Source organism: Epinephelus fuscoguttatus, linkage group LG5, assembly GCF_011397635.1.
Source record: "Epinephelus fuscoguttatus linkage group LG5, E.fuscoguttatus.final_Chr_v1".
Classification (NCBI taxonomy): domain Eukaryota; kingdom Metazoa; phylum Chordata; class Actinopteri; order Perciformes; family Serranidae; genus Epinephelus; species Epinephelus fuscoguttatus.
Window position 1 is genome coordinate 31,447,353 of NC_064756.1, and position 24,003 is coordinate 31,471,355.

The 24,003-nt window shown below is 39.4% G+C and overlaps 2 protein-coding genes across 5 annotated transcripts in view; one reads left to right on the plus strand and one right to left on the minus strand.

Moving 5' to 3' along the window:
- The window catches only part of nbeab (neurobeachin b), a 235,287-nt gene that overhangs the window by 138,438 nt on the left and 72,846 nt on the right, over positions 1-24,003 (plus strand). For all 4 annotated transcript variants that reach the window (XM_049575634.1, XM_049575636.1, XM_049575637.1 and 1 more), the window contains exons 37-38: positions 9,914-10,038; positions 21,196-21,342. In XM_049575634.1, the coding sequence (XP_049431591.1) occupies positions 9,914-10,038; positions 21,196-21,342 (272 nt within the window). The remainder of the gene's footprint in view (positions 1-9,913; positions 10,039-21,195; positions 21,343-24,003) is intronic.
- LOC125888343 (serine/threonine-protein kinase DCLK1-like) overlaps positions 1-24,003 on the minus strand; it is a 120,567-nt gene that overhangs the window by 1,665 nt on the left and 94,899 nt on the right. The gene's annotated exons all lie outside the window — the stretch shown is intronic.

Genomic DNA, 24,003 nt, shown 5'->3' on the forward strand with positions numbered 1-24,003 from the left:
GATACATAGTGGAGTGGCAGGATCAAGAGCTAGTTATAGTAGACAGACGGAGGTGTTGTGACATACTGTTTGTATTTTCCACTGAGCTAAGAGCTGAGGTTTCAGCCATTTATCTTTAGATGTAACAACAAACATGCAATTGTTATAAAACAGAGCAGGGAAGCTGCTTGCAAGTGAAGCTGTTTTGAGACTTATTCTGTCTGTAAGAAAATCAGCACTCCTGGATGCAGGTCAGATGTAGAAATACACAGTAAAAGAATAAAATGTTCACTCAAACATTGTTTCAAATGCTTAACTCTGCTGTGAGCTGCATTCTGCGGGACCAGGCACTTGAGAAAAAGTCGACCACTTTTACACAACCCACCACTACTCATTTGCCAAAACAAATTTTGCCTCTTTGCTCAAACAGTAGCTTTGGTTTTGTTATTAAATTTTGAAAATACAATGCAGATGTTCAAGCATGTTCACTGAAATGGATTTTGTCTCGTATTTTAAACCATGTTTACCGTCCTCATGAAAAATATTCTAGCTGGTGTAATTACTTTTTACGGCTATGTTTTATGTCTTTGACTTGCAGTAAAGTTCAAAGACTTTCCTTCCAAAACAGCAGATGTCATAAGCTGCTACATTTGGTTTCTTTTTTTCATGGATTCATGAAAGATAATGCACTGTGGCTCACGTCTATTTACTATCAAATGTTTGTATATTGGCGTTATTCACTGTGTCATTTTCTTTTGATGTTTCCAAAAGGCCATTAATTTGTTTGGGTTCAGTTCAGAACTACTAAAGAGCAACTGAACATGTACAAAAACTGTGTTTAGTATTATAGATATTGCAAAATGCGAACATATTTTGACCATGACTGAGAAGGCTACAGTATTCAAGTACAGATTTTCATAAAACTGATTGAACCTTAGCAGAAGTACCCGTGAAAAAATCTATTGGATTGAATTCTGGGCTCTTGTTCAAATATTTATGGAGCCCCTCTCAGAGGCATAGCATTTGCATTGAAACAAAAGGTTATTGAGCGTGGGTGCATTGTAAATGATACCGCAAAACTTCCAACAAATTCAAATTTAATGGTAACCTGCTGGTGAAGAAAAATGATGCAATATGCTCACAAGCTCAAGGCAGTGTTGCAGTTCAGCAGCTTAGTCTTATTCAATGCTACATTAACTTTCCCATTTATGCTGCTCTTGTAAGATATAAAGCCCTCAAGCATTTTGAGGTGGCTGTCTGTTATGTCTGAGAAAGAGAGAGAGAGGGAGGGAGAGAGACTTTAGTTGTTAATGTTTGTTTTCGCCCTCATGCACAGAAATTTCTTTGCCTTTCACTCCTAAGTTCTGCCTGGAGATATGCCAGAGGATATTTATTATTTGTCTAGAATATATTATAAACATTTTTTTTTCTGAGGCAGGCAGGGGGCAGAAACTAGTACATATACTGTGTGCTTTTCTTTTACCAATCTGTTTTTAGTGGTGCTAATTAGATTAATATAACCGCGTGGCCTTCCAATAGATGCATCTGTTTTTGTTTGAATTATCAAGTATCTGCATCACTGAAGGCCACACCATTTTGAGCTGCTCTCTTTGTGACAAAGAACGTAAGAAAATATGTAGCAGCACATACAACAACAGCCCATGACAATGAAATATCGTGTGTAAGGCTTGAAAACAGCTGCTCTGCAGTCATGTGATCTGAGTGAAGAATAAACAGATCAGACCCTATGGTGCCCTGTTAGATCATACTATATGCTTGCTTGATGATGAATGTCCCCCTGTATAGAGTCGGCATAGGAAAATCAATACTCCTCAAATTGAAACAGTATAGGGTTGTATTGATCCGCCGTGCTAAATCAAAATGAGGAGGCTTTGATACATCTCTCCAAGACAGCTCCCTGCCCAGTAATGACACACTATCAATTTTAGCTTTACACTGATAAATCAAGTTGAAAATTGGATGTCAGAGTTTTTTCCAGGGAGGGAGTGATTTTTCCTGCCCTCTGGTCCCCTCTGCTGTTGACCTCTGAACCCTGCCAGTGGATTATAAAGTTCAGGCTCGTCTAAAGTGAAAGTAGATGTCAAGGCGAGGCTGATGAATTCATTGAAGAATAACGTCCACCCCTTTTGCAGCATAGGACTATGTTACTGTGACAACACTATAAAGTCCCTCTCATTCTGCAGCTCTCTCACACTACTGAGGAGTAAATTGAGCAGTTTGTTTCACACACAGCAAAAATCTTGCAATTTCTAAGTACATTGTTATTGTCATATACAAATTTATAAGCATCCTTTAATGTTTCTGTATCACAGAAGCCTTTTTAAACACTGTATACAATGTATTTCTGTTAATGCTCACACCATTTACATCTTGTGCACGTGATGTAGCCTTACACAGACACCCAGGCACACCTACATACTACTGACGACTAAATAGTCACAACCTCTTATGTCATTCTCTACCATTCATTCGGCAGCACTCCCCAGGTACTAATTGTCTGGATACAACCATCGTAACAGAAATGTAAAAGGGGATGAAGGAGACAAACCTCTCTTTGTTCCCATGCGGGCGTCCATGTTCACATCAGCAGCATCAGTGACAGCTGACGAAGGAGCCTCCGCTGGCCTCCACAGCAGACCTTAACCTTACCTGACTAGTCTATTGATTGTCAACATTTCTTCTGTATAATTACTTTTTTGTAGCAGAGGAGAGAAAGGAAAATGGCGGCATATATTGATCTGTGGCAAGGCAGTGAAACAGCCGTTTCCCTTGACTAACAGTGAGTTTCATCTCTCACACTTGATGAATGGTAACAATCTGCCCGTGGATAATAACTTTGTGATAGAATGAACCTTTTTACTCACGATGTGCGTGGAGTATTTGGTCTCGCCTGAAAGGGTTATCAATTCTAATAGAAGTCCAGTAGCACAAGGAGGGGGGAGCACCGTTACAGGGCCTCGCAGCCTCAGAGGGTTCGAGATCTGATGGCCCCTCTGGGGCAGAAAAGAAAGGCCACTGTCTCTGGTTGAGCCTGACAATATAAACAAAAATCAACCAGACACTATAATATATATTATTCAGAAGTATTGTTCTTTTTGAGATTCAGAGTAGCAAGGTGTGTATCTTCTTCTCTGATTTTTTGTATTTTTTTATGATCAATGTGATATATTGTGTTACAGTTGGGTAATCCGAGAAACTACTTTAAAATCAACGTACCTCTAAATGCCCCATTTTTGGTATGGATTGCATGCACACTTCAGTATTCTATCCTCCCCTCTTCCCCAAAGCTTTTCTTTGGGTCTGAAACAGCCCTCTGCTCACCATCTTACATTTTTCAGTCCATTTTATGTGGAGGATTCAATAAGATGCAGCTCCTTTTAAAACAGCTTGTATGTGATAATGTTTTTATTCTTCATTTAATTAGATCTTATTTAAAACATGATGCTCCTTTGTTCTTGCAAGCTGATATTCTCTTCACTTGCATTTGTTCTTGACCTACACCAGGCTCTATTCCCGTGGGGCACTCTTAACCTTGCACACTGTGCTAATTATCTCTGGAAAGAGGCCCATTCACACAATCATCAATTTCATCGGGTGTTGAAATTGAGCTGGGCATCGCCTGACTGTGCCCCATTTCCGATGAAAGATGGGGATCCGCAAAGCTGGCGATCCGGGGGAGTTCACCTACAGTACAGTACGGCTCCTCATCCCTCGTCTGATCGCGTACGTCTGTCTTCATTACACCAGATGACCTGGAGTTAATCTTGTTGCTGCTGTGTTGTTTCCCTTTTGTCTTTGTCCAATCCCCATTCCTTAGTGTGCCCATTCTCTCTCTCTCAATCTACAAAAGAAAAGTCATATGCAGTAACTAGAAGCATTTGGATCCTTGTTTGGTGTCCTCACGTCTGAAACAGTGTTGAGTGTAGTGATGATAAGAGATGGCGAAATTAAAGAGATGAAAGCCATGTTTACCATTTGCAGCCCTCTGTGGTAATCTGATCATGATGTTGGCCATTCAGTCACTTCACACTTGGCATTCAACAGACGCATGATCAAACTTTCAAACTTGATGTTTTTATAGAGGAAATTACTGTTTCTTTTTTTCTTAGTTTATAGGTTACTTTGAAAGCAGTGGGCTGAGAAATGCTCATCACCATATGGGTTCCAGTCACCACTTTTTCATGCGCAGTGTCTTTTTTTTGTGCCTTTTTTTTTATCCAGCAGCAGTATGTTGAGGAATGTGCCGGAAAAATGCTTACCAGAAAGAATTCACTTGTTGACAGAAAATGTTTCAGCATCTCCTTGCTTTGGTTTTCAGAGTCTCCTGGCTGCCTGATGATTTTCAAGACGTGTGGAATCCCTATCATTACAGATCCACATATGTGGTTGTCATTTTAATTGGAGCAAAGGACCATTTCCATTAAGTAATGTTATTTAGTCAAATAAGAGATTGTTACCTTTTTGGACTGAATATGGTGCCAGAATAACCTCAGTAATTCTGTTTGGGCAGGTACATATTAGGTATGTTACCAATTAAATACTTTTTTTTTTTTAAATTTAATTTAATTAATTTTGCATTTAACACAAATTCCTCATGGACTTCGTAACTCATAGTCAGACTCTGTTAGGACAACTGAAAACGAAAGAAAAGACCACTTGTCCTCAGAGTTGCACTAGAAACTGACGTGTGTTCAGTGTCCCAGTGTGTGTGTGTGTGTGTGTGTGTGTGTGTGTGTGTGTGTATATGTGATGGAAACCAGTCACTGCGCCTTTGAATAGAATTGTCACTGATTACTGGTATTTATTATAATTACCCCCTACTCATGTCACCAATGGAAGCTTTTAAAGGGAATATAATGATGTTTTATTGAATCAGCATGTCCCTGTCCTTCCTCCCAACTGCCTCGCACAAATCTCCTCTGAGCACAAACAGAATAAAAAGGAAATCTGTAACCATGAGATCCTCATATGTCTGCAGTCGTCCAGCCCTGTACATGTTTTATGGAGCCAATTTGCGTTAAGCTTCTTAAAAATCATGAAGTTAATTATTGCTTTTGACAGTGGATGCACGTAATTGCTTTTATTTCAATGATTGTATCTTGATCATATAGGATTTTATTTTACAAGGAAATTGCATCAATTTAGGGGGCATGTAGCACTCTCAAGTAGCTGATCTGTAATGCATACAGGATTCCCATGGAGCCTTAAAAAGTCTTAAAAGGCATTAAATTTGTTAATCTAAAAATACGGTCTTAATTGGTATTAAAATGTCTTAAATCATTTTTTCGAAAGTCTTAAAAATGCTAAGGCATGGGAAGTAGGATTTTTAGGAAATTTTCTTTCCCTAACGTTGCATTGTAAAATCTCAAAATAATTGGCAACATCTATTTTATTTTAATTGTTTACCAAATGCCTCTCAAATCAACATCACACACATCAGGATAGCAGAAACAACAGTACTCATATGTTGTTTCCAGCCGAGATACTCACAGCAGAGGATCCGCTGTCTGCTAGGTAGCTGTCACTGCACCCTGGATGACATGGAGACGTTCAACTTCACTGAAAATTGGCCATTTAACCAAGATTTCACAACATGGCAGAAGCAGGCATGAGGCAATGCGTACAAGGCTCTGTGCAATACAAAAAGTTCTTTTTAAAACTTGGTATGCTGGGAATCAAGGCAGTGGAATTCCACCTGCAGATGGAGAAACACAAAATCACCCAGGAAATCCTGAAAAATCCCACAATCCAAAGACATGCACATTATGTTAATTGGTGACTCTAAACTGCCTGTAGGTGTGAATGTGAGCATGAGTGATCATCTGTCTCTATGTAACAGGCAACCTGTCCAGGGTGTACCCTGCCTCTTGCCCAATGACAGCTGCGATAGGATCCAGCACACCCCCGACCCTATACCAGGATAAGGGGTTATGAAAAAAAAATTAATGTCCCTAACCCTAAGTACTTTATGTCGGTTGATGTTTAGTTCTTCTTCAGTTTCGGTTATTGTATAACTGGTCTTGAATTTCTTTCCAAGTGGCATTAAAAAGCCTTACAAAATCTTAAATCTAACTTGCCTTAAGATGTAGGAATCCTGTGTATAGTTTTTTCATTCACGTGGCTTGAGCCTTGCTGATATGACACACAAACAAGCACCTTTAAACTGGTAACAGCATAGGTTTTTCCTTGCACTGGCTCAAGTTCACCTTTTCACTCCAACACCAATACCATTCTCCAAATAATCAGACAAATTATGAGAGAACAAAATAGGGTCTCTACTGCCCTAATATAATAGCAGCACTAAGAATATATCATCCTCTAATCCAATATGAGCCCTTGTCAGGTGTCAAAAGTATCTCTCTCTTCTAGAATGATGTTATAGTTTTCCTATAAAACTGTTATCAATCCTTTTATTTTTATTTTCCTCCCCATCTTATTTTGAATTATGCCTGTCAGCTTTCCCTTTCCTTGCACAAACACAACACATTCCCTGTAGACTGCGGTGTTAGATCTGGCAATTCAAAAACCTCAACACTGGCTCCTTGAGGAAAGGTGTGCTTTAAATACCTATTTGAAAGAGAAGAGAATAGAAGAGAGTCCGCTTACACATTTATCCTACTGCACTTAGCAAGTCTGAAAGCATCCATAAATAATGGTGCTCCTGTTTCCTGTAGGTTATCAGTGCTAGAAAATTAGCTTTTAAAATGCGGTTTGAAATCCATTTGGGTGATTGATGGGTGACAGGACTAATAAATTTTGGCAGTTTCTAGGAGGCCGGCTCACAGCCATTCTTTATGGTTGTCATGAAGCCAGACACATTTGATGTGGAAAATAAGGTGGTCCCGAGCCAACACTGCCTAATAAAGAACGCTATTGTGTGGACAATTTGTTGTTTTTACACAGACAATACAGACAATTGTCTTTCGATTAATAATTCTTAAATGGAGTTTGTATTTTATCACCTATTCTGAAAATGTATGGTCTGTATTCTTGAAAAACGGAGGGATCAGGCCCAAATGTTGGATCTCTCAATATATTAAATGGCTCAAATGTGTGCATGTGCTTGCCAAGTCCCATTTTATTATATGGTTTTGAATCCCATATGAGTGTGGATGACGTTGTTTTTAATAAAAATTCAAACTTGCTTTTTCCATATTTCCCACCATGCTTTTAAAGGAACAGTGTGTAAGACTGGAGGAGATTTAGTAGCATCTAGCAGTGAGCATTTGCAGATTGCGAACAGCTAAAACTTCTCCCAGTTAGAATTCCTTGTGTGTTCAATGTTCAAGAGGTCTTTACTGGGAGCCGAATTATCTGCAGAGGTCTCTCACTCTCCAAAACAAATGGACCCAGTTATTTAAACCGATAAAAAACGATGAATAAAGCAGTTTCACGTGTTTATCCGACACTGTTTGTTGTGAAGTGGCTGGTAACTACAGTGGGTTAAGTGAAAATGCAAATGGACCTATTTAGAGCCAGTGGTAGGTTTGTCCATTCTGGGCTACTGTAGAAACATGGCTTTACAACATGGCAACCTCTGTAGATGACAGACCCCTCCCTATGTAGATATAAACGACTCATCCTTAGGTAACAAAAACACAACAATTCTTACTTTCTATTCACTAAAGAAAACATACTTATTATATTATATTCCATTTCTCCCAACACATTTTTCTAAATCCCACACACTGTTCCCTTAAGACATGAATGTGCTGTAAAGTGGCATGGCACCACCTCAGAAACCCCTTGTGTTAGAGTTCAGTACCTCCCAGCTGTAGATCTCCTTTAGGAGTGCAGTCCTCCTGAGCACTTTTTGGACCACCCTCAGAAAGGAGGTTCCTTCAGCACAGCACTTTGGCACAGTCCAAATCCGCTCAAGCACTGACCACATAGTCTTGAATATCCCAGTTCCTATTCAAATAGCAGAATACCACATTCAAACTGAAACAATCTGCAGATCAAGGGGGAGACACATCAAAATGTTGGCATCCAACTCATAAATCAGTCATTTTAGCTTAAGGGTCTGGTTTGTTGTGCATTTGATTGCTGTTAAAGACAAATGTACGGCTTAAACTGAGGTTATACTCAAACGAGCGTCCTTAAGCTGACCAAATAAAATGCATCACATGCAGTTAATACTGTTATAAGGAAATCTTCAAAGTGGCGGATTTATCCCCCACTGGCATCTGCTGTCTATTTGCACTAAGAATTAGGGGACATAATCTTCAGCAGTAATCGCCCAGTTGCCAACAGTGGATTTACATTTTTCACACTGTGTAATCTTGCATTTACAATATCATTTACGTGGGTTTCTCCTTTCAACCCACTGACATCTCTCTTTTCCTCAGTTAAGCTTTGAGGGAGATTGACAGGGGACAAGCTCAAGGCGTTCAGTCTTGCTTTGCATACAGCGGCTCATGATACTTTGTGCGTACGAGTGCACACGCACACACACCCATACTCAATTTTGATTGATACTTAACTGAAACTGAGCTCTTGTTGCTGTCAGAGCCCAGCTAAGTCTCCTGAGCCTCTTGATTTCTGACATTTGTAGATATTATATTCATGGAGCAAGGAGGCTGTATTTTGTGATGTGATCCCCTGTAACACTTTAATCTGTTTAGACTGCTTCAATACTGTGGCAGGGAAGGGGGCAGAAACCATACAATGCAATAGACGGCTGCCTGCCAAGGTCTTATACTGTATCCTGCACGCACTGAAATTCTCAACTTGGATTTGGACACACAATACCAGATCCAAGGTTTTATTTGGAGCTTTGGGTGGCTGTTTTTATTATTTTACTTTTTTGTAATAGGCAAAGACAACATTTTAGGTAATCGCATAAAGACTTTTGTTGTACTACAGTATGCATTTCATGTACTGTGTGGGTATGGTATGTTCTCTCCCATTCACACACACTGTGGCTGTTGAAGTTAAACAAAATGAAACCAAGTGATGCCATATCACTTCCAATTTGGCTGAAAATTAAATGAAAATTAAGCTCATGCCAGACTGATATAATCACATTTTACCTTACTGTCAACTGCACATCAATCATTTGAATCATAGATATTTTTTATGTGTTACTCTTTCCTGTTAAGGGTAAATTAAAGCAATGTTGTTGTGTTTTTTTACATTTCCCTCTAAAGGAAGCATAAAGGCTTTGAAATAGCTCCAGCTCGTGCACAGTTGGAACAAGCAGCACTTAGTAACCTAATGCTAGTCCTGGTGCTTAATGGTTTGCATTAGCTGCAAGCAATAAAATTATCCCAGGTCCTCACTAATGTTGGAATAATCATTTACAAAGATGGTTACCACATGCTGGAACTGTTTTCTTCTTTTTCTCTTTTTTTTACGACCCTAATTCGCTGTTATTAATAATGAATAAAAATGCAATTTTCAGTCAGGTTGCTCCAGGGCTCTGGGAATCATTTCAATGAATATTTCAGCACATTATTTTAATCATGGCTCCACATATGCAGGGAGGGGGCTTGTTTTATAGGCTCATGCCTCAACCGCCCCAAGACCCCGATCATTAAACCCCACGCTGTCTGCGTTGAGGTTCCTACCTTTGATTTACAAGACTTGTTAAAAAACATTGTAAAAAAGGAGGCAAGCTGTGCCATTTATACTTGTAATTTGATGCTGTATTTGTTAATGGGAGTGCCTGTGATTTATGTGTGCTGCGGCTGCTGCTGCTCCCTGCTGTTCTGATGCTATAGGCTTTAGCAGAGCTAACATTACTGGGCCTCTGCAGAGCATGCCACTAGTCAGCCTAATAAATCTGCTATCTGTGGCCTGATTTTCCTCCTCAAGATGTATTCCCCTGATAAGGAAGTGGCTGCTTTAATCGGACCATCACCAAGGGGTGTGTGCTCCACCTAACCTGCTTGTCTTCTTGTCTCTATCATAGTCAGCTGCACGACTTCTGGCGGCTCGACTATTGGGAAGATGACCTGCGGCGGAGGCGGAGATTTGTCAGGAACCCATTTGGCTCCACCCACTTAGATGTTACGTGCAAGTCCCTGCAGGAGTATGGTGAGTTTTTGATTTCTTTTATTACAGTATTTTTTAAAAACCCATCAGAATTAGGGAGCTGAACATTCAGGGACACAATTACCTCATATTGAATGTAGAATTTCAATGTTGCCATTAAAGTGTTGAAGAAAAAGCATTATAGGGGCACTAAAGTTAGCCAAGGCTTGTCCATATAGTTTAGAATATTGCCTAGGAGAAATTAAGTGTCATTTTTATAGGTGATGTATTTATGAGTCCTGTGAATTGAACATGACACATACATTTTATTGCACTTTTTTATTTCCATCACAACACATACTCAAGAACAAATTGGATCTCTCCCTTTTATTGTTTCTTCTCTTTGCCTGAAACTTTTTTTCTTCTCTTTGCCTGAAACTTTTTTTATTGACCTTGGCAGTCTTTTAGTGTTGCCCACCACCTTGTGTCAATTTTGCCTTATGTCGTGCAACACCGACTTTTAAAGGAAAGCAGCTTAGTACTATTAAACACTCTTGGCCCTTCTCTCCCGCCTGTAATTGAATAGCAGAGCAAATGTATTAATGGCACAAGGGTGAATGTATTGATTCTGAAATTAATGCAGTAAGCACCTTCTTACTTTATAGAAAATAGAAAACAGGCATTGAATTATGTTCAGGGTAGCCATTTAAAACATCTATTAGACTTACAGCAACACATGCATAATGATTCCAATATTCACTGACCTCTGGCTGAGTGTTGAGCTACTGAAGCCGACCGTTGGTTGGGATCAGGATGTCATCTTACTGCTTTCAGCTGTAGCTCTGCCCTGGCTGCTGTATGAAAATCATGGCAGCTCTCTAGATAAACACATGCCAGCTGCTGCCTCGGCTGCAGGTGGTCCATATATGCGAATAATTGTGCCGTCTGCTTTAGATTTTGTGGTGGTTTCATTATTTTTAGCCATAAGCTAATTTTATGGGCTTTTGGACTCAAGGAAACAAATGTTACAACATTAGCACTTTTAACCTGCATAGACATATTAAAGGTTTTTAAGAACTTCAGTATCATCAGCAAAGATACTGCATTGTACAAATCAGCGTTGTTTACCTGTAAATACCAGCACATCAGTAAAACATATCAAAACATCAATAGAAAACTCTCAAACTACTCCTGCAGCATAATCCACCCTGCCTTTGATCCACTCACTAATTACTAATAACCATTTGCATAGTTAGATTTTGACATTTCCGAATTTTTTCAGCTGTTGTTTTCTATTTATTCATTTTTTTAATGATATTGCTATTATTATTATTATTTTGTAACTTAAAGACCGAAATAAAGATGAATACAATTCCCAATGTACACTACTTCTGGCGGAGCATCTGAGGTATGCAAAGCAATTGTGCATCACAGAAGTAGCGTACTTAAGCTATTTTGTGGAGAACCTTTGACTGTATTTCGCATCCTCTGGGAAGGAGCAAGCTACAAAGAGCTACCTTGCAAGCCTTTGTTAGAATTTGAGACTCAAACTGAAGCATTTCTTTAAAGGTCCAGTGTGTAGGATTTAGTGGAATCAAGTGGTGAGGTTGCAGAACTGAAACTTTTCCCATGTGCCAAGTGTGCAGGAGGACACAAAAATGGGAATGGACTTTTCTAGAGCCAGTGATTGATTTGTTCATTTTGGGCTGCTGTAGAAACAACATGGTGGATTTTGTGGGAGAGGATGCGCTCCATATTTGGATATAAACAGCTCAGTATAAGGTAACAAGAACACAGTTGTTCTTAGATCCAGGTGATTATAAACTAATGAAAACATAATTATAAATTTATAAATTTCTATACCATTTCATTGGACTTTTAAGGTGGTGCACCAAAGGCTAACTGTCTGTGAGATGCCACTACAGTGATATTTGTTCAGATTGTATATACATAAATATAAAACACATAATTTCAGTGGCTAATTTTAATGAAATTACATTGATGCTTGTGTAAAAGCAGGGAGAAGATTATACTGAAGGCAGATAAAAAATCTGCTTTGCTAGTCATCACCGCCCATTGGCCTCTTTACTGTGCAGTTGCTCGTATTGAGAAATATGTGTATCTCCTCCTTTAGTAACTTATGTGACTGATGTCCTCAAAACAATACTACAATTCACATTAGTCCATCAGATCAGTAGAATATGCTTTTGAGCGATCTGTTTTGCTTCTGTAGTTTGACAATAATTCCTCAGTGTCGTTTACTGAAGACTTGTTGAAGTCCTGCTGGCTTGCGGTGGTTTTAATGAGTGGAATAATGTATAAACTTGTCAAGTTAAAGGGATCGCCTGCGGTCGGATGGCCTTCTTGCTCTCCTTGAGAGGTGAGTTGCACTTTCAGGCTTTTTCCAGCAGGCTTTGATGTGGTTGCACAGCGGAGGCCAGGTTTTGTTATGAGTTAAAATGAGAAGGATCTTTTGTTCTTTTTTAGAGCTTCAGTAGGTTTCGTTGGCAGTGACAGTTGGTAGTTTTTGTTTTAAATGTGCTGACAGTTTGTGCTTTTTTTTCTTTTTAATGAATATTCACTGTTAATTAGCTTGGTATTGAAGATAAGACCTGTCTTTAGTAGATAACCCCAGTGCAGAGGCTCAGAGGTTGGATATCCATTAGTCATAACATCCAGACTTTGTTTCCTAGGCTTGACAGGGACTCTGTTGAACTTTTAGTGGGTTGTTGGCTGCTAGGGCACCAGAGTAGAAAAACAAAGAGGTTGTTTGAGTTGGCCCTTGAGAGTAATTATTAAAGCTTTAGTATCTGGGACTATTGGAGAACCAGTAGGTTGTCCAAATTGAATACACTGTTTCTGGTTTGACAGCAGAATATGACAATATACGCTCAGCCGCCATCTTGAGTTTGAAGAGGGCAGACTTACACTGTTGTGTTCACAGTAAACGTCAGTCTCATGCGCTCACTTGGGGAAAATGAAAGTGAGCAGGAAAGGTTTTTTTTTTTTTCACAAGAACATTTCAGTGAGTGAGTGGCCTGTGTCGTTTTTGACAGCAGAGTCTCGTCAGAGTCTCACAATCTTCATTTTTTTTTCTCTCAGAAATTATGAAATAAAAGATGGTTTGCTATTTAGTAAGTCAGGTTAATTTATTCAGTTTGTGGATTTTTAAGAGAAAACACTTTGAAGCTGATATTAATATTTTTGGGCGTAAGCTAATATTCCTAAACGCACAGGTTAAAATTTGATCCTCTCCATAAAAGACGTAGTTCGCCTGAGTTATCATATACCAAATGAACAATTTAGATCAACATTCTTCATAAAATTCTTAAAGCGTGCAAATGTCGAAAGGAAGCTTTTTAAAAAATCAAGTTGATATATTGGTATAACCAGCACATCAGTGTAATCACTTTTGTGCAGTGTGTGTGTCTGTGTGTGTGAGTGTGTACGTTCATGAACGTGTGTGACGGTAGGTTAAACTCTGCCTTAAACTCTGCCTCGTTGTCTATTAGCAGCATTGACAGCTTAGCCAGCACATTCTGTCTCTGCCCTCTGCCTGTAATAACCTGCCCTGTTACAGCCAGCCACGGCCCAGTATCAGAGTATATTGTTAGGTGATTGGAATTGGGCAAGCATGAAATGGAAGTCACGTTAATATTGATCCAAGTGTTTAACGGGGTGTTTTACCTCCGGGTGTCCTTGCTGTCTCATTTCAGGTGAGCAGCTTCTCTCAGAGCTGATTGCCCCGGGCAGAGATCTTTATAGCTCTGTAGAGGCACCAGCCTCATGATGTGATATTAACCTTCGCCATCTTTAAAATCAAACATATTAAACTGTGACAAATGACAGCAGGGCATTTACTGACATGCAAACCTGGACATTTGAATGCAGCCTTTCAGTAAATACATAATATGTTCAGAAATGGTTATGTGGAGTACCTTCGCTGAGGTCCAGATGTGGGGATTATTAGACACTGCTGCTGATGTTTTGATGGAGAGAAGATGAGGTTGTTTGTAACCTCTGGCAGCATAGTAGACACGCACGGCACATCCCAGGATATTGAATAAAGATCACCCCAAGAGGAAGCGTCTGCACCGTATAAACTTCCCTACATCAAAGTTATAATGTTTACTTTTACAGTCTCAAAACACATACTCTGCAAAACGGATGGCTTGCATCACAGGAAGTATGAAACTGTCATTTTTCCTCCCCTCATTTCATCTTTCAGTACAGAGTAAATAAAAGTGAAGAGACAGAGGGCAGAATTGCATCGCCCTACCGGTAATGCAATCCCATGGACTGGACTTTTTCTCTCCATGTGGAATGTGGAGCCTGTGGAGAGGGTGCGTAGGAGGGCAGGATCTGAAACAGATAGTCTTGGAAACGGAAGACATATATTAAAACATTCTATAGAGCTCACGTTATATGGATGTTGGAATGACTGCACAAAACACTGATGTACATTACAAGAGAGTGTAATAAATAAGCTATGGAACCGAGGTTTATAAAAATGCCTGTTATCTACAGAGATCCGACAGATTGAGACATAAAACAGAATAATTCCTGCAAAAGCTCCATAGTTTCAGCTCTTTTTCCAGGTCTTTGTTTGGCTTGGTCCAAAATTTTGCCTGTCATATCAGTTGACAAATAGCCAGTGATTTCTTCAAGAGGCATGCATTTGCCCTTTTTCCAGCATTATCCAGATCTTGCTTTGCTGATCAAACCACTTCATGAAAACTTCTCAAAATGAGCAACCTTTAGGTATTATGTTTTTATTTATAGTCATATATATTAGATTACCTAAAGTATTTGTGAATCAGCTTTTTTCCCCCGAAGAGAAGTACCCATACACATTAGTTGAACCTTAAGTGAAACATGATGTTGTGGATTTCTATTTGAGGAGTGGCAGTGGTGGTTGAGGCAGGGTGTATAATACATAGGAGACTTAGAAAAAGTCGTGCTTGCTGGCTCTACTAAGGCTATAAAAATGAAAGGCCAGTGCCACAAAACTCTCTAGTATTGCAGTACATGAAACATGGACCCTTGGCAACAGTATTAGTTCATTCAACAGTCTTTTAAAGGCCTTTCAAGCCTTATGTATTCCATGCTGAATTGTAAAGCTACTGATCACCGAAATATCTCCAAAGTGGGAGCCTGTATCTAAGATTATAAAGTTTATATGAGCTGGGCTGTAGCTTGTTCACAAAAGAACACATTTGCTTGATTTCATCACTCTGTGTCTCTGAGGAAAATTATCCTCATGTCTTTGTCTTATGTGAAAAACAAGATATTGCTGCTCATGCATGTTTTTTTCACATAGCTCGATTTTTAATTCATAATGGTAATAACATAATGAAATTTACCCTTTCCCTTTCTGTAAAACTGTCACCATCGCCATTAAAAATGTATTAGCTATCTTGCCCCTCTGCTTCTTAAACTGTTTTTCTTTTGAGCTGATATTAGTTTGGTTTGCACTTTAGAATGATCCCTCATTGTGTTATGACCTGGGACCAAGTCCTGTCACTGTCTGTCTTTAAATGAAGTATCACAATTGTGCTAAAGCCCTATGCCCCACTGATGAAAGTATAGCAGTATTTATAAGTTTACAGTATTATGAACAGGGTGTCAAGGGTGACATTCACAGAAAAAAATGCCATATTAAGTTACTGCTAAAGCAAACCCAGCATTTCCTACAGCTGCAGTTTCACATTAAAAGTATGTAACTGACAAAACACAAGTTGACTTTTATTATGAAGTTGTCACAGGAAATGCAATGTCTTTTTCAGTGAACTTCGCACTTATTGCTATCGTTGATCAAAAATGTGTCGAGACAATGGTCATTTTCAGCAATTTTTGACTGCAGATCAGTTTGAAATATTGCAGGGAGAAATGGAACAAGAATCAGCCACAGTAAGCTGTTAGATGAAGAGCTACAGGCGACAGGCTCCACATCTCAAACTTAGCGAGGTACTCTGACTCACGGGATGTAGACTGTAGGTACAAGCCTGCTATTGGCTGGCTATTTCAGCTGGCATTCCCCTCTCCTTCTACTATCTGTGTGCCACTGTTTTGCAAAGGCACCATCACAGCGTCCTGGGGTTAGACTGTCCAAGACTATTGCGATAGGTTCAGAGAAATACAAAGAACCCAGAGTGTTTTTTCCCTCTGTACCAGAATGATAATGGGTGCTTCCAGATCTTTTTCTAACACTGTCACACAGTGGTGTCGTGGAAGGTATTCGCAGGTATACAAGGTATACCCACTTTTTTCCTGGCCGTTTACAATATACCCACCTATCAGCCAAAAAGCTGTGGGAATATAAAGGAGAGAATAGCCTCTTTCACCCTCTAGCCCACCCATCTACTTAATAGTTCGCCCACTTCATCAACTACCACACTGCCACTGCTGACAAAACACTGTGGAGATAGATCTGGCTACACAAGACTATTAGTGAGGTAACCAGCTCTTTTTACTGTGCTCTGCTGTCCACGGATTCATGCTGTGCGCAGCATAGAATCTGATCACAGTTGCTCACACAGCAATGGAAAAAGGCCAATTATTACCTGACTTCTCTTTTAAACCGATAATTTTGATGTTTTGCTGCCCCCAGAACACTGTGACCTGTGGTATTAAACCGTATCTGCTGTTACCATCAGTAACTACAGGTGCTGCCAAATCAAGTGGGACTGAAATCTTTGTGATTGCCAAGTAAATAGGCCATTTTATGGCGTCTCTAAAATGGATAGCATCCCCTTTTTTCATGATTTTTAACATCCATCCATCCACCCATTTTCGTAACTGCTTATCCTCTTGAGGATCACGGGGCAGCTGGAACCTATCCCAGCTGACATTGGACGAATGGCGGGGTACACCCTGGACAGGTTGCCAGACTATTGCAGGGCTGACACATAAAGACAGACAACTATTCACACTCACATTCACACCTACAAACAATTTAAAGTCACCAATTAACCTCGATTTTTAACTTTGCGCAATAAATACATATTCATACATACATAAATAAAATGGAATTTTTGTGTCAAAATACTTATTGTAAACACTCTATAATTAAGTCACTCAGATGTTAGGACAAACCTTAAGATTCAAAAGATTTACTTTATCCTCGTGTCAATACCCATCTGGGCACTGCTTGTGATATGTCATGAAGATTACATTGTAAAAGAAGAAAAAAATGTCAACCAGCAGTATTTTTTGTTTGTTTGTTTTCATGTAAGTGTTGGTAGTATGTTTTTAGTGAAAACTTAGCCACAACAGGCAATTGGTAGACTCCCTAGAAGGAACTATGAACCACGGATCCTTGTTGTACCCCAGTGATGAGTGCTGCGGGGCGTCCTCCCTTGGTCACAGCTGGCAGGTCTTCATCAGCCTCCAATGGGGTCATGAAAGCTCTGAAATGCACTTTACTGAGTGTAATTAGTGCACTCTGAGGCAGTTTTAACTCAGTGATTGAACAAGAGGACCCGAGAGACTGGTGATCGGTGGCTTCTCCTGGCACTGATCCTGAAGGACTTGAGAGTAGACATGAAATGAAACTGCTGTGAATTTTTTTAAATTTTTTTTATTTCAGAGACGTTGAGAAGTCAACAGCAGTGGCTACTGATGGACTGCTCACTTTGTGAGGTTAATCAGATCGATGCTAGTTGGTGTAGCATCATTATACAGTGATATGGTGATAATATGAAAGTATATATAACTTGAGGAAGTTCAGCTTCTGACGCCTTGAAATCAACTGAACAAATAATGTTTGGATTCTTCAGAAGCTGATAATTGGATTTGCACATAGTATCTACTGCAGCATGCACTTGTCTCCTATATTTTTTCATTTATTTTATTCATACGAGTAATATCACATATTCAAAGGGCAATTCGCTTTGTTTTCCCATTTAGTGGTCAAGGTTGAACACGTGAAAATGTTGGTAATGAGTCTGCCTCGCCACCACTGCACAGCAAGTCCTTTAATAGTGACAAATGGAGACCGTTTTCACAGCTGCACTTTTAATACAAGAGTGTCTCCGAGTCAACGGGCTATCACTCATGAGAAGATCACTTTTCATGTCAGCAAATTTTCTCCTCCATGTCATAGCTCTTCATTTCTTGTTATTTATAACCATATTACTTTGTCTGCGAGAACAAAATTGCATTGTGGGTAAAGCATACCCCCCTTCCCCTCACCTCAGCCACCTACAACAGTTGATGTTGGTCATTTGCATGTAGAAATCAGCATGGTTTATTTACTCTATTCAACCCTGTACAGACTTGCCAATCAGAACATCAGCCTGTCTGCTCAACTTTCCCTCATTTACTCGGAGTGTAATGATGGTTTACAGAATTACAGTTTTAAGTTTCGCTCATTCTGCTTTGATCTCTGACCGCTGGCTGGCTTTTGCCTTTAACATTACACAGAATTCATTTCCGAAACACACAGACTTCTTCCCTGCGTCTGATGAAAGCACTCCAGATATGAGACAGAGCAGGAAGCAGACTTTTTTTCTCAGTAGCAGTGTTGACAACAGTCAAATGTGACCTCTTCAAGACAAGGTACATGTTCCTCAGGGGAGGGAGAGGCGAATTAAGAACTGTGCTGAAAGGAAACATGTCAGACGGGTGTCAGCCACCTCCCATTCCTTGATATGTGTTCTTCCTTTCATACACGCAAGTTTTTCCTCTGGTTATTTCCTACATTGGACTTCAGAAAGACAAATTCACATAAACGCTCTGAGCAGCTGTGTGGCAGGCACATGTTGGAGATTGGCTGATTTAAGCTGATAAATGTGTTGCAAGACCTCTTTGTTTTTCAGGATGTATGAACATATCTTTTTCAATGAGCAGGCTCCACTATAGCCATATGATGAAGTCCTGGTGTAAGCAGCCTCCTAATTGTGCTGTCTGTTCAGTCTCACTCTTGTCAAGTCTCCAAAAGCGGCAAATGATATCTCTAATCGACTACGAGCTTGAGATGTATCCCTCGACTCAGCTGTTGGTCTTTCAAGATGCAGATAGTGTTTCATTGTTGACCTTGTCTAAAAATAAAAGCTGAAACACCTCTGATGTTCAACCACGCGAAATGTATTCAGCGAACGAACGTGTACCCTGACATTCTTTCATATGCTATGGCAACTACATTAGTGAGCATCTCATATCAGGTTCATCCTGCATATATTATGTATTTCATGCAGAGTTTCTCCAAGGTTTATTTCTTTTTTTAATATATTTTACTAGATGTTATAAATTTTTAAGTCTGGGTAAAGCAAAGTTAAATATGTGGAATGAGTTTGTCCCACCACAGAAAGATGTGTTATTAAGCACCCAGCCAAATTTCAATGATTTAAAAAGTCACCAAGTATTTAAAATAGCCTTTCAAAATCTGGAAAAAAATGAGACAGTATTCTCTGCTCTGAGATGCTGGGGACATGTCCGCTGAATGTGCTAAGGCCACGCCCACTTGCGGGAAAGCTGCAGCCTCTTTTAATTGTAGCACTGCAATGGATCTTCCATCTAGCAGCTTTATTGGACTTGTATAGCCACACATGTTTTAGCCACCACAGCCAGAATCAAATTTAGAGCAAGAGGACTCCAACCTGCCCAAAATCAACCTAGTTCTTCGTGGTATTTTTTATCTTAAAAACAACAAAACTCAACGGCCCTAGTTTTTATGCAGTGTAGGGGTGGGGCCAATGCTAAGGGTTTCTCCAATGTGTCATCAAGCAGGCTTTTGGCCCTGCCAAAAAAAATCCTGGACATAGAAATGGTGAAAAACAGTTTTCCCAGTCATTTAATTTTCAACAAGTGTTTTTTAACATGTATAATATGTTGAGATGTCAGTCTCAGATTTTACTTCACCCTGACTTTAATAGCCTCTAAAAGAAGATTATTTAGTTTAAACCTGTGGATATGCATAATATTTATGAGGATAAACCTGTTAGCTCTTACTCTGGTAATCAGAAATGTGGATGCCTGATTTAGCTAGTTTTCTTTTGTATATAATTACCTGAAAATAGGAATTGTTGTGTTTTTGTTACCTTAGAATGAGCCGTTTATAGCTATGTAGGCAGACAAACCAAACACTGGCTCTAGGGACATTCATGTTTTTGTTTTGGCTGCCATAGTTTGCAGCCTCCCTATGATGAGCAGTGTCAGAACAACACTGATTTTTCAACATGAAATTGCTTTATTCAATGTTTTTACCAGTTTAAATCACTGGGTCCATTTGTTTTGGAGAGGAAGAGGATAATCTGGCTACCAGTAAAAACCTCCTGAAAATTTGGATACGTTATCAGAGGAAGAGATGAGCATACATTAGCAGGTGCTGGGCTAGCAGCTCATCTCTCAGTGAGCCAAACAGTGTAGGAAAGACACTGATGTGTAACATGAAACTGCTCCATTCAGTGCTTTACTGTTTTAAATCACCTGGTTCATTTGTTTGGGAGAGGAGGAAACCTCTGCGGATAATTCAGCTCATGGTAAAAACCTCTTGAACTGGGTGTCGGTGGATTAGTGGATAGAGCAGGCGCCCCATGTACTAGGCTGTTGCTGCTGCGGCCCGGGTTCGAGTCCAACCTGTGGCCCTTTGCTGCGTGTCATCTCCTCTCTCTCTCTCTCCCCCTTTCACATTTGGCTGTCCTGTCCATTAAAGGCAAAAATATATCTTTTTTCAAAAAAAAAAAAAAAAAAGCCTCTTGAACAATGGACACTGAAGCGATTCTAACTGTAGGACACTTCAGGTTGATCTGCAATCCTAAGCGTTTGATGCCACTAAATCCTCCTAAATCTTACACATTTTCTTTAATTTAAAGTTTCCTGCAATTTGTAGCTACATTTGGTTTATGTGAGTAATAACTTAATTTTCCTATCTTTCAAATGTAATCTGATAACATTTCTTTTTTTTTTCCACACTCATGAAACTCTCTGTGTGTGTGTGTGTGTGTGTGTGTGTGTGTGTGTGTGTGTGTGTGTGTGTGTGTGTGTGGTTTGTGTCTGTGGGTTGGCTGTGTGCATTTCTGAAATGTACTGCAGTTTACTTTTGCTGAACAGAAGTGTATCAGTGGAAACAGCAATATTTAGTGGCATAACAACAAAGGTGATAGGACTTTGCCAAAGAAAAATCCTGTCCATTTAGGCATTGTGACATATACTAATCTGAGCTTTAGCAATTAGAGTAGAATATTTAGTGGTTCCTCTTCCCTCCATTTCCTTTGACAGGCACAGAGGAGGACGAGGTGGTCAAGTCTAAGAAAGTCTACCGCAGCCAAACTGTGGCCAGCCAGAACACTGAGACAGAGCTGATGCTGGAGGGAGATGAAGATGCCGTCAGCCTGCTGCAGGAGAAGGAGATGGACAACCTGGGTGGTGAGACAACACACCAGCACCTCCATTAACCCCGAGACAACATCACCCCTGCTGGAGCATCAGCACTTGTCTTTTATCTGTCTTGTTCCTAATAGCTGGCATAGTTACAGTGTACACAATTGATATTGGTGCATCAAATTAAGTGTTTGGATCAATGCAGTGGCTTTTAATGCTCATTTTATTATATTGGCAGCAGAAAGCGGAAACTTTGTAATATTTGGCATTAGTATTATTTAGTATTCAAAATCTATTTATCTAATTGAGTTAACAGGTTGCTTTCTGCAGTTTACCATCAATGTAGATCAAAAACTGCGTCTCTGTGTTCTAATCTGGACAGCGTTGCTTAAGTTTGACAGCTGCATATTGTTTTCGTCTGACAAATGTCCTTCTCTGTTTTGTTTTGGATCTCATCAGCACGGTTCCTTCCTCGAGTGTTTATCTCCAGAGGCAAGTCTTCTAAAGTTAAACTGACACCGGAAAGATGATCACTCCAGATATGTCACAAATCATGTTTAGGATTTCGTAAGCAATTACGAAATTAACTACTGCTTGCTAATGCTTAACTTTACAGTGGCCTTGTTAAACATGTCATCTGACCTAATAATGTACCCTCAGATGTTGGGTGACACATTTCAAAATCTATTTATATAAATTTAGTCATTGCGTTTAGGTCATGTTGTCAAAGTCATACTTCGTAAATACCAACGGACCAATCAGAATGAAATTACAGTGATTTTCTTTCCTCATTTAAATGAATAAAATGTGTATATTTTAACTGAACCTAGAAGGAGTTTGCCCACAAACTGCAAACAATGTGTAATTTCCATGAGCAGTTGGATGTTAAGGGAGAGCAGACAACAACTTAATTATCCTGCAGTCAAACTAACTCTAATTCTGTCTACAGTGGATGATCATTAACAGATTAATTGGCCCCTAACAGCAGAGGAAACAAATACAGTATTAAATCTTTATTAATCTTTGATTTATTTTACCCATGTGATTGTAATCTTTTTGTTTTTTCATTTTAATGCAGTATCTTAACCAAGCTTTAATGCTTTATTTGACACAATTCAGTCAGTAGTGCAGTGTACTGCCAAGGTGATCGTTTCCCAAAGATCCTGTAATTTATCCGGCATCACACTCCGTGTGAGCCAAACTATCAAGCCAACCTTGAGCTGCTTTTCAAGTTACTGCCATGGCCTTAAAAGGTAAGTTATCCAGAGTTCACTTGAGTTTTGAGTGTAGATCAAGAATGCTGCATTTCATCCTCGTCAATGAAGCCAAATCTTGACTTAACACCTCGCACAAAGAATTGGTGGTATAAATGAGCAGTCTGTTACTAGTTTGATGCCTAAATGATACAGGCTTTTTATATAAGGCAATATTTATCCCTGGCAACCATTACCAATTCCAAAAACATCTCCTATCTTCCACTGACAAGGATAATAAAAAAAAGTAAAGACGTGAAGGTTTCTCCTCTAATGGTGAGCAGTCTGGGCTCGTGTTGTTGACAGTTGTTGCTACTCGATGTGTTTTTATTTTGGATTATTTGCTACTTCAGATGATGTAAATGAGCATTCACAGCTCCAAGACGGTATATACATTTTTAATGTCTCAATTCTCAGGCTGACATGTTGTGCGTTCAATATTTTGTTTCAGTTGTGTCTGTTAGAGATTGTTAGAGATTTTCCTATTTTTAGAGACTTTGCTAATACTAGCTGGATAGTCCTCAATTAAAAAATTAGAGGGTGTTCTCGTTTTGATTATGAATTTGTGATGGTATGATAATTTTATGGATTTTGCTCTGCAAGTTAAACTGCTCAGTCTACGAAGCAACTCGGTGCTGTAATTTGTGTTGTAACTGAAGTGTTACGCGTGTGATTGTATGATCCCTCCAAGTGATATTTGTAATGCTACCAAACATCCTTACTACAGCTGTAGGATCAGAGCTGCCGCAGAAACACATGTTGGCAGTAACAAATATATATGCATGTATGTAACTGATTTATTCCAGGTGCAAATTGTGATAGAGATTGTATAAAAATATGCCTTGAGACTCTAGTTTACTAGCCAGCCCTGTATACATTACCTATTTATCATGGCTTAGTGTATGAGGCTCAGGCTGAACCAGGGCATTGCTGAGCAGTGAAATCCCCTCTAAGATCCCACAGATGAGATGAATCTAGGAGGAGGAGGCTAACCCCTCCTCTTTGTCCCAGGGCCAGCAGGCAGCCAAACACTCCATGTCTGTCAGATGAACCCTGCACTGCCCAATCAAAAGAGCAAGGCATGGGCTAAAATACGAGCAGAATGTATTCTCCTGAGAGACCCAGTAATGACCATGTACAAAACAAAAATGCTGAGATTGAATATTTGTAATACATTTATGATGTGTGAGCTTGTTTGAAATAATGAACCCAACTCTGAAAGTGGACATTGACTCTGAGGAATAAGAGGAATAGGTCTTGTTTCTCTCTCTCTCTCTCTCTCTCTCTCTCTCTCTCTCTCTCTCCCTATATATATATATATATATATATATATATATATACACACACACACACACACACACACATATGTATATATATATCTATATCTATATATATGTGTGTGTGTGTGTGTGTGTGTATGTATAAATGTATATGTATAAATGTTTAGTTCACG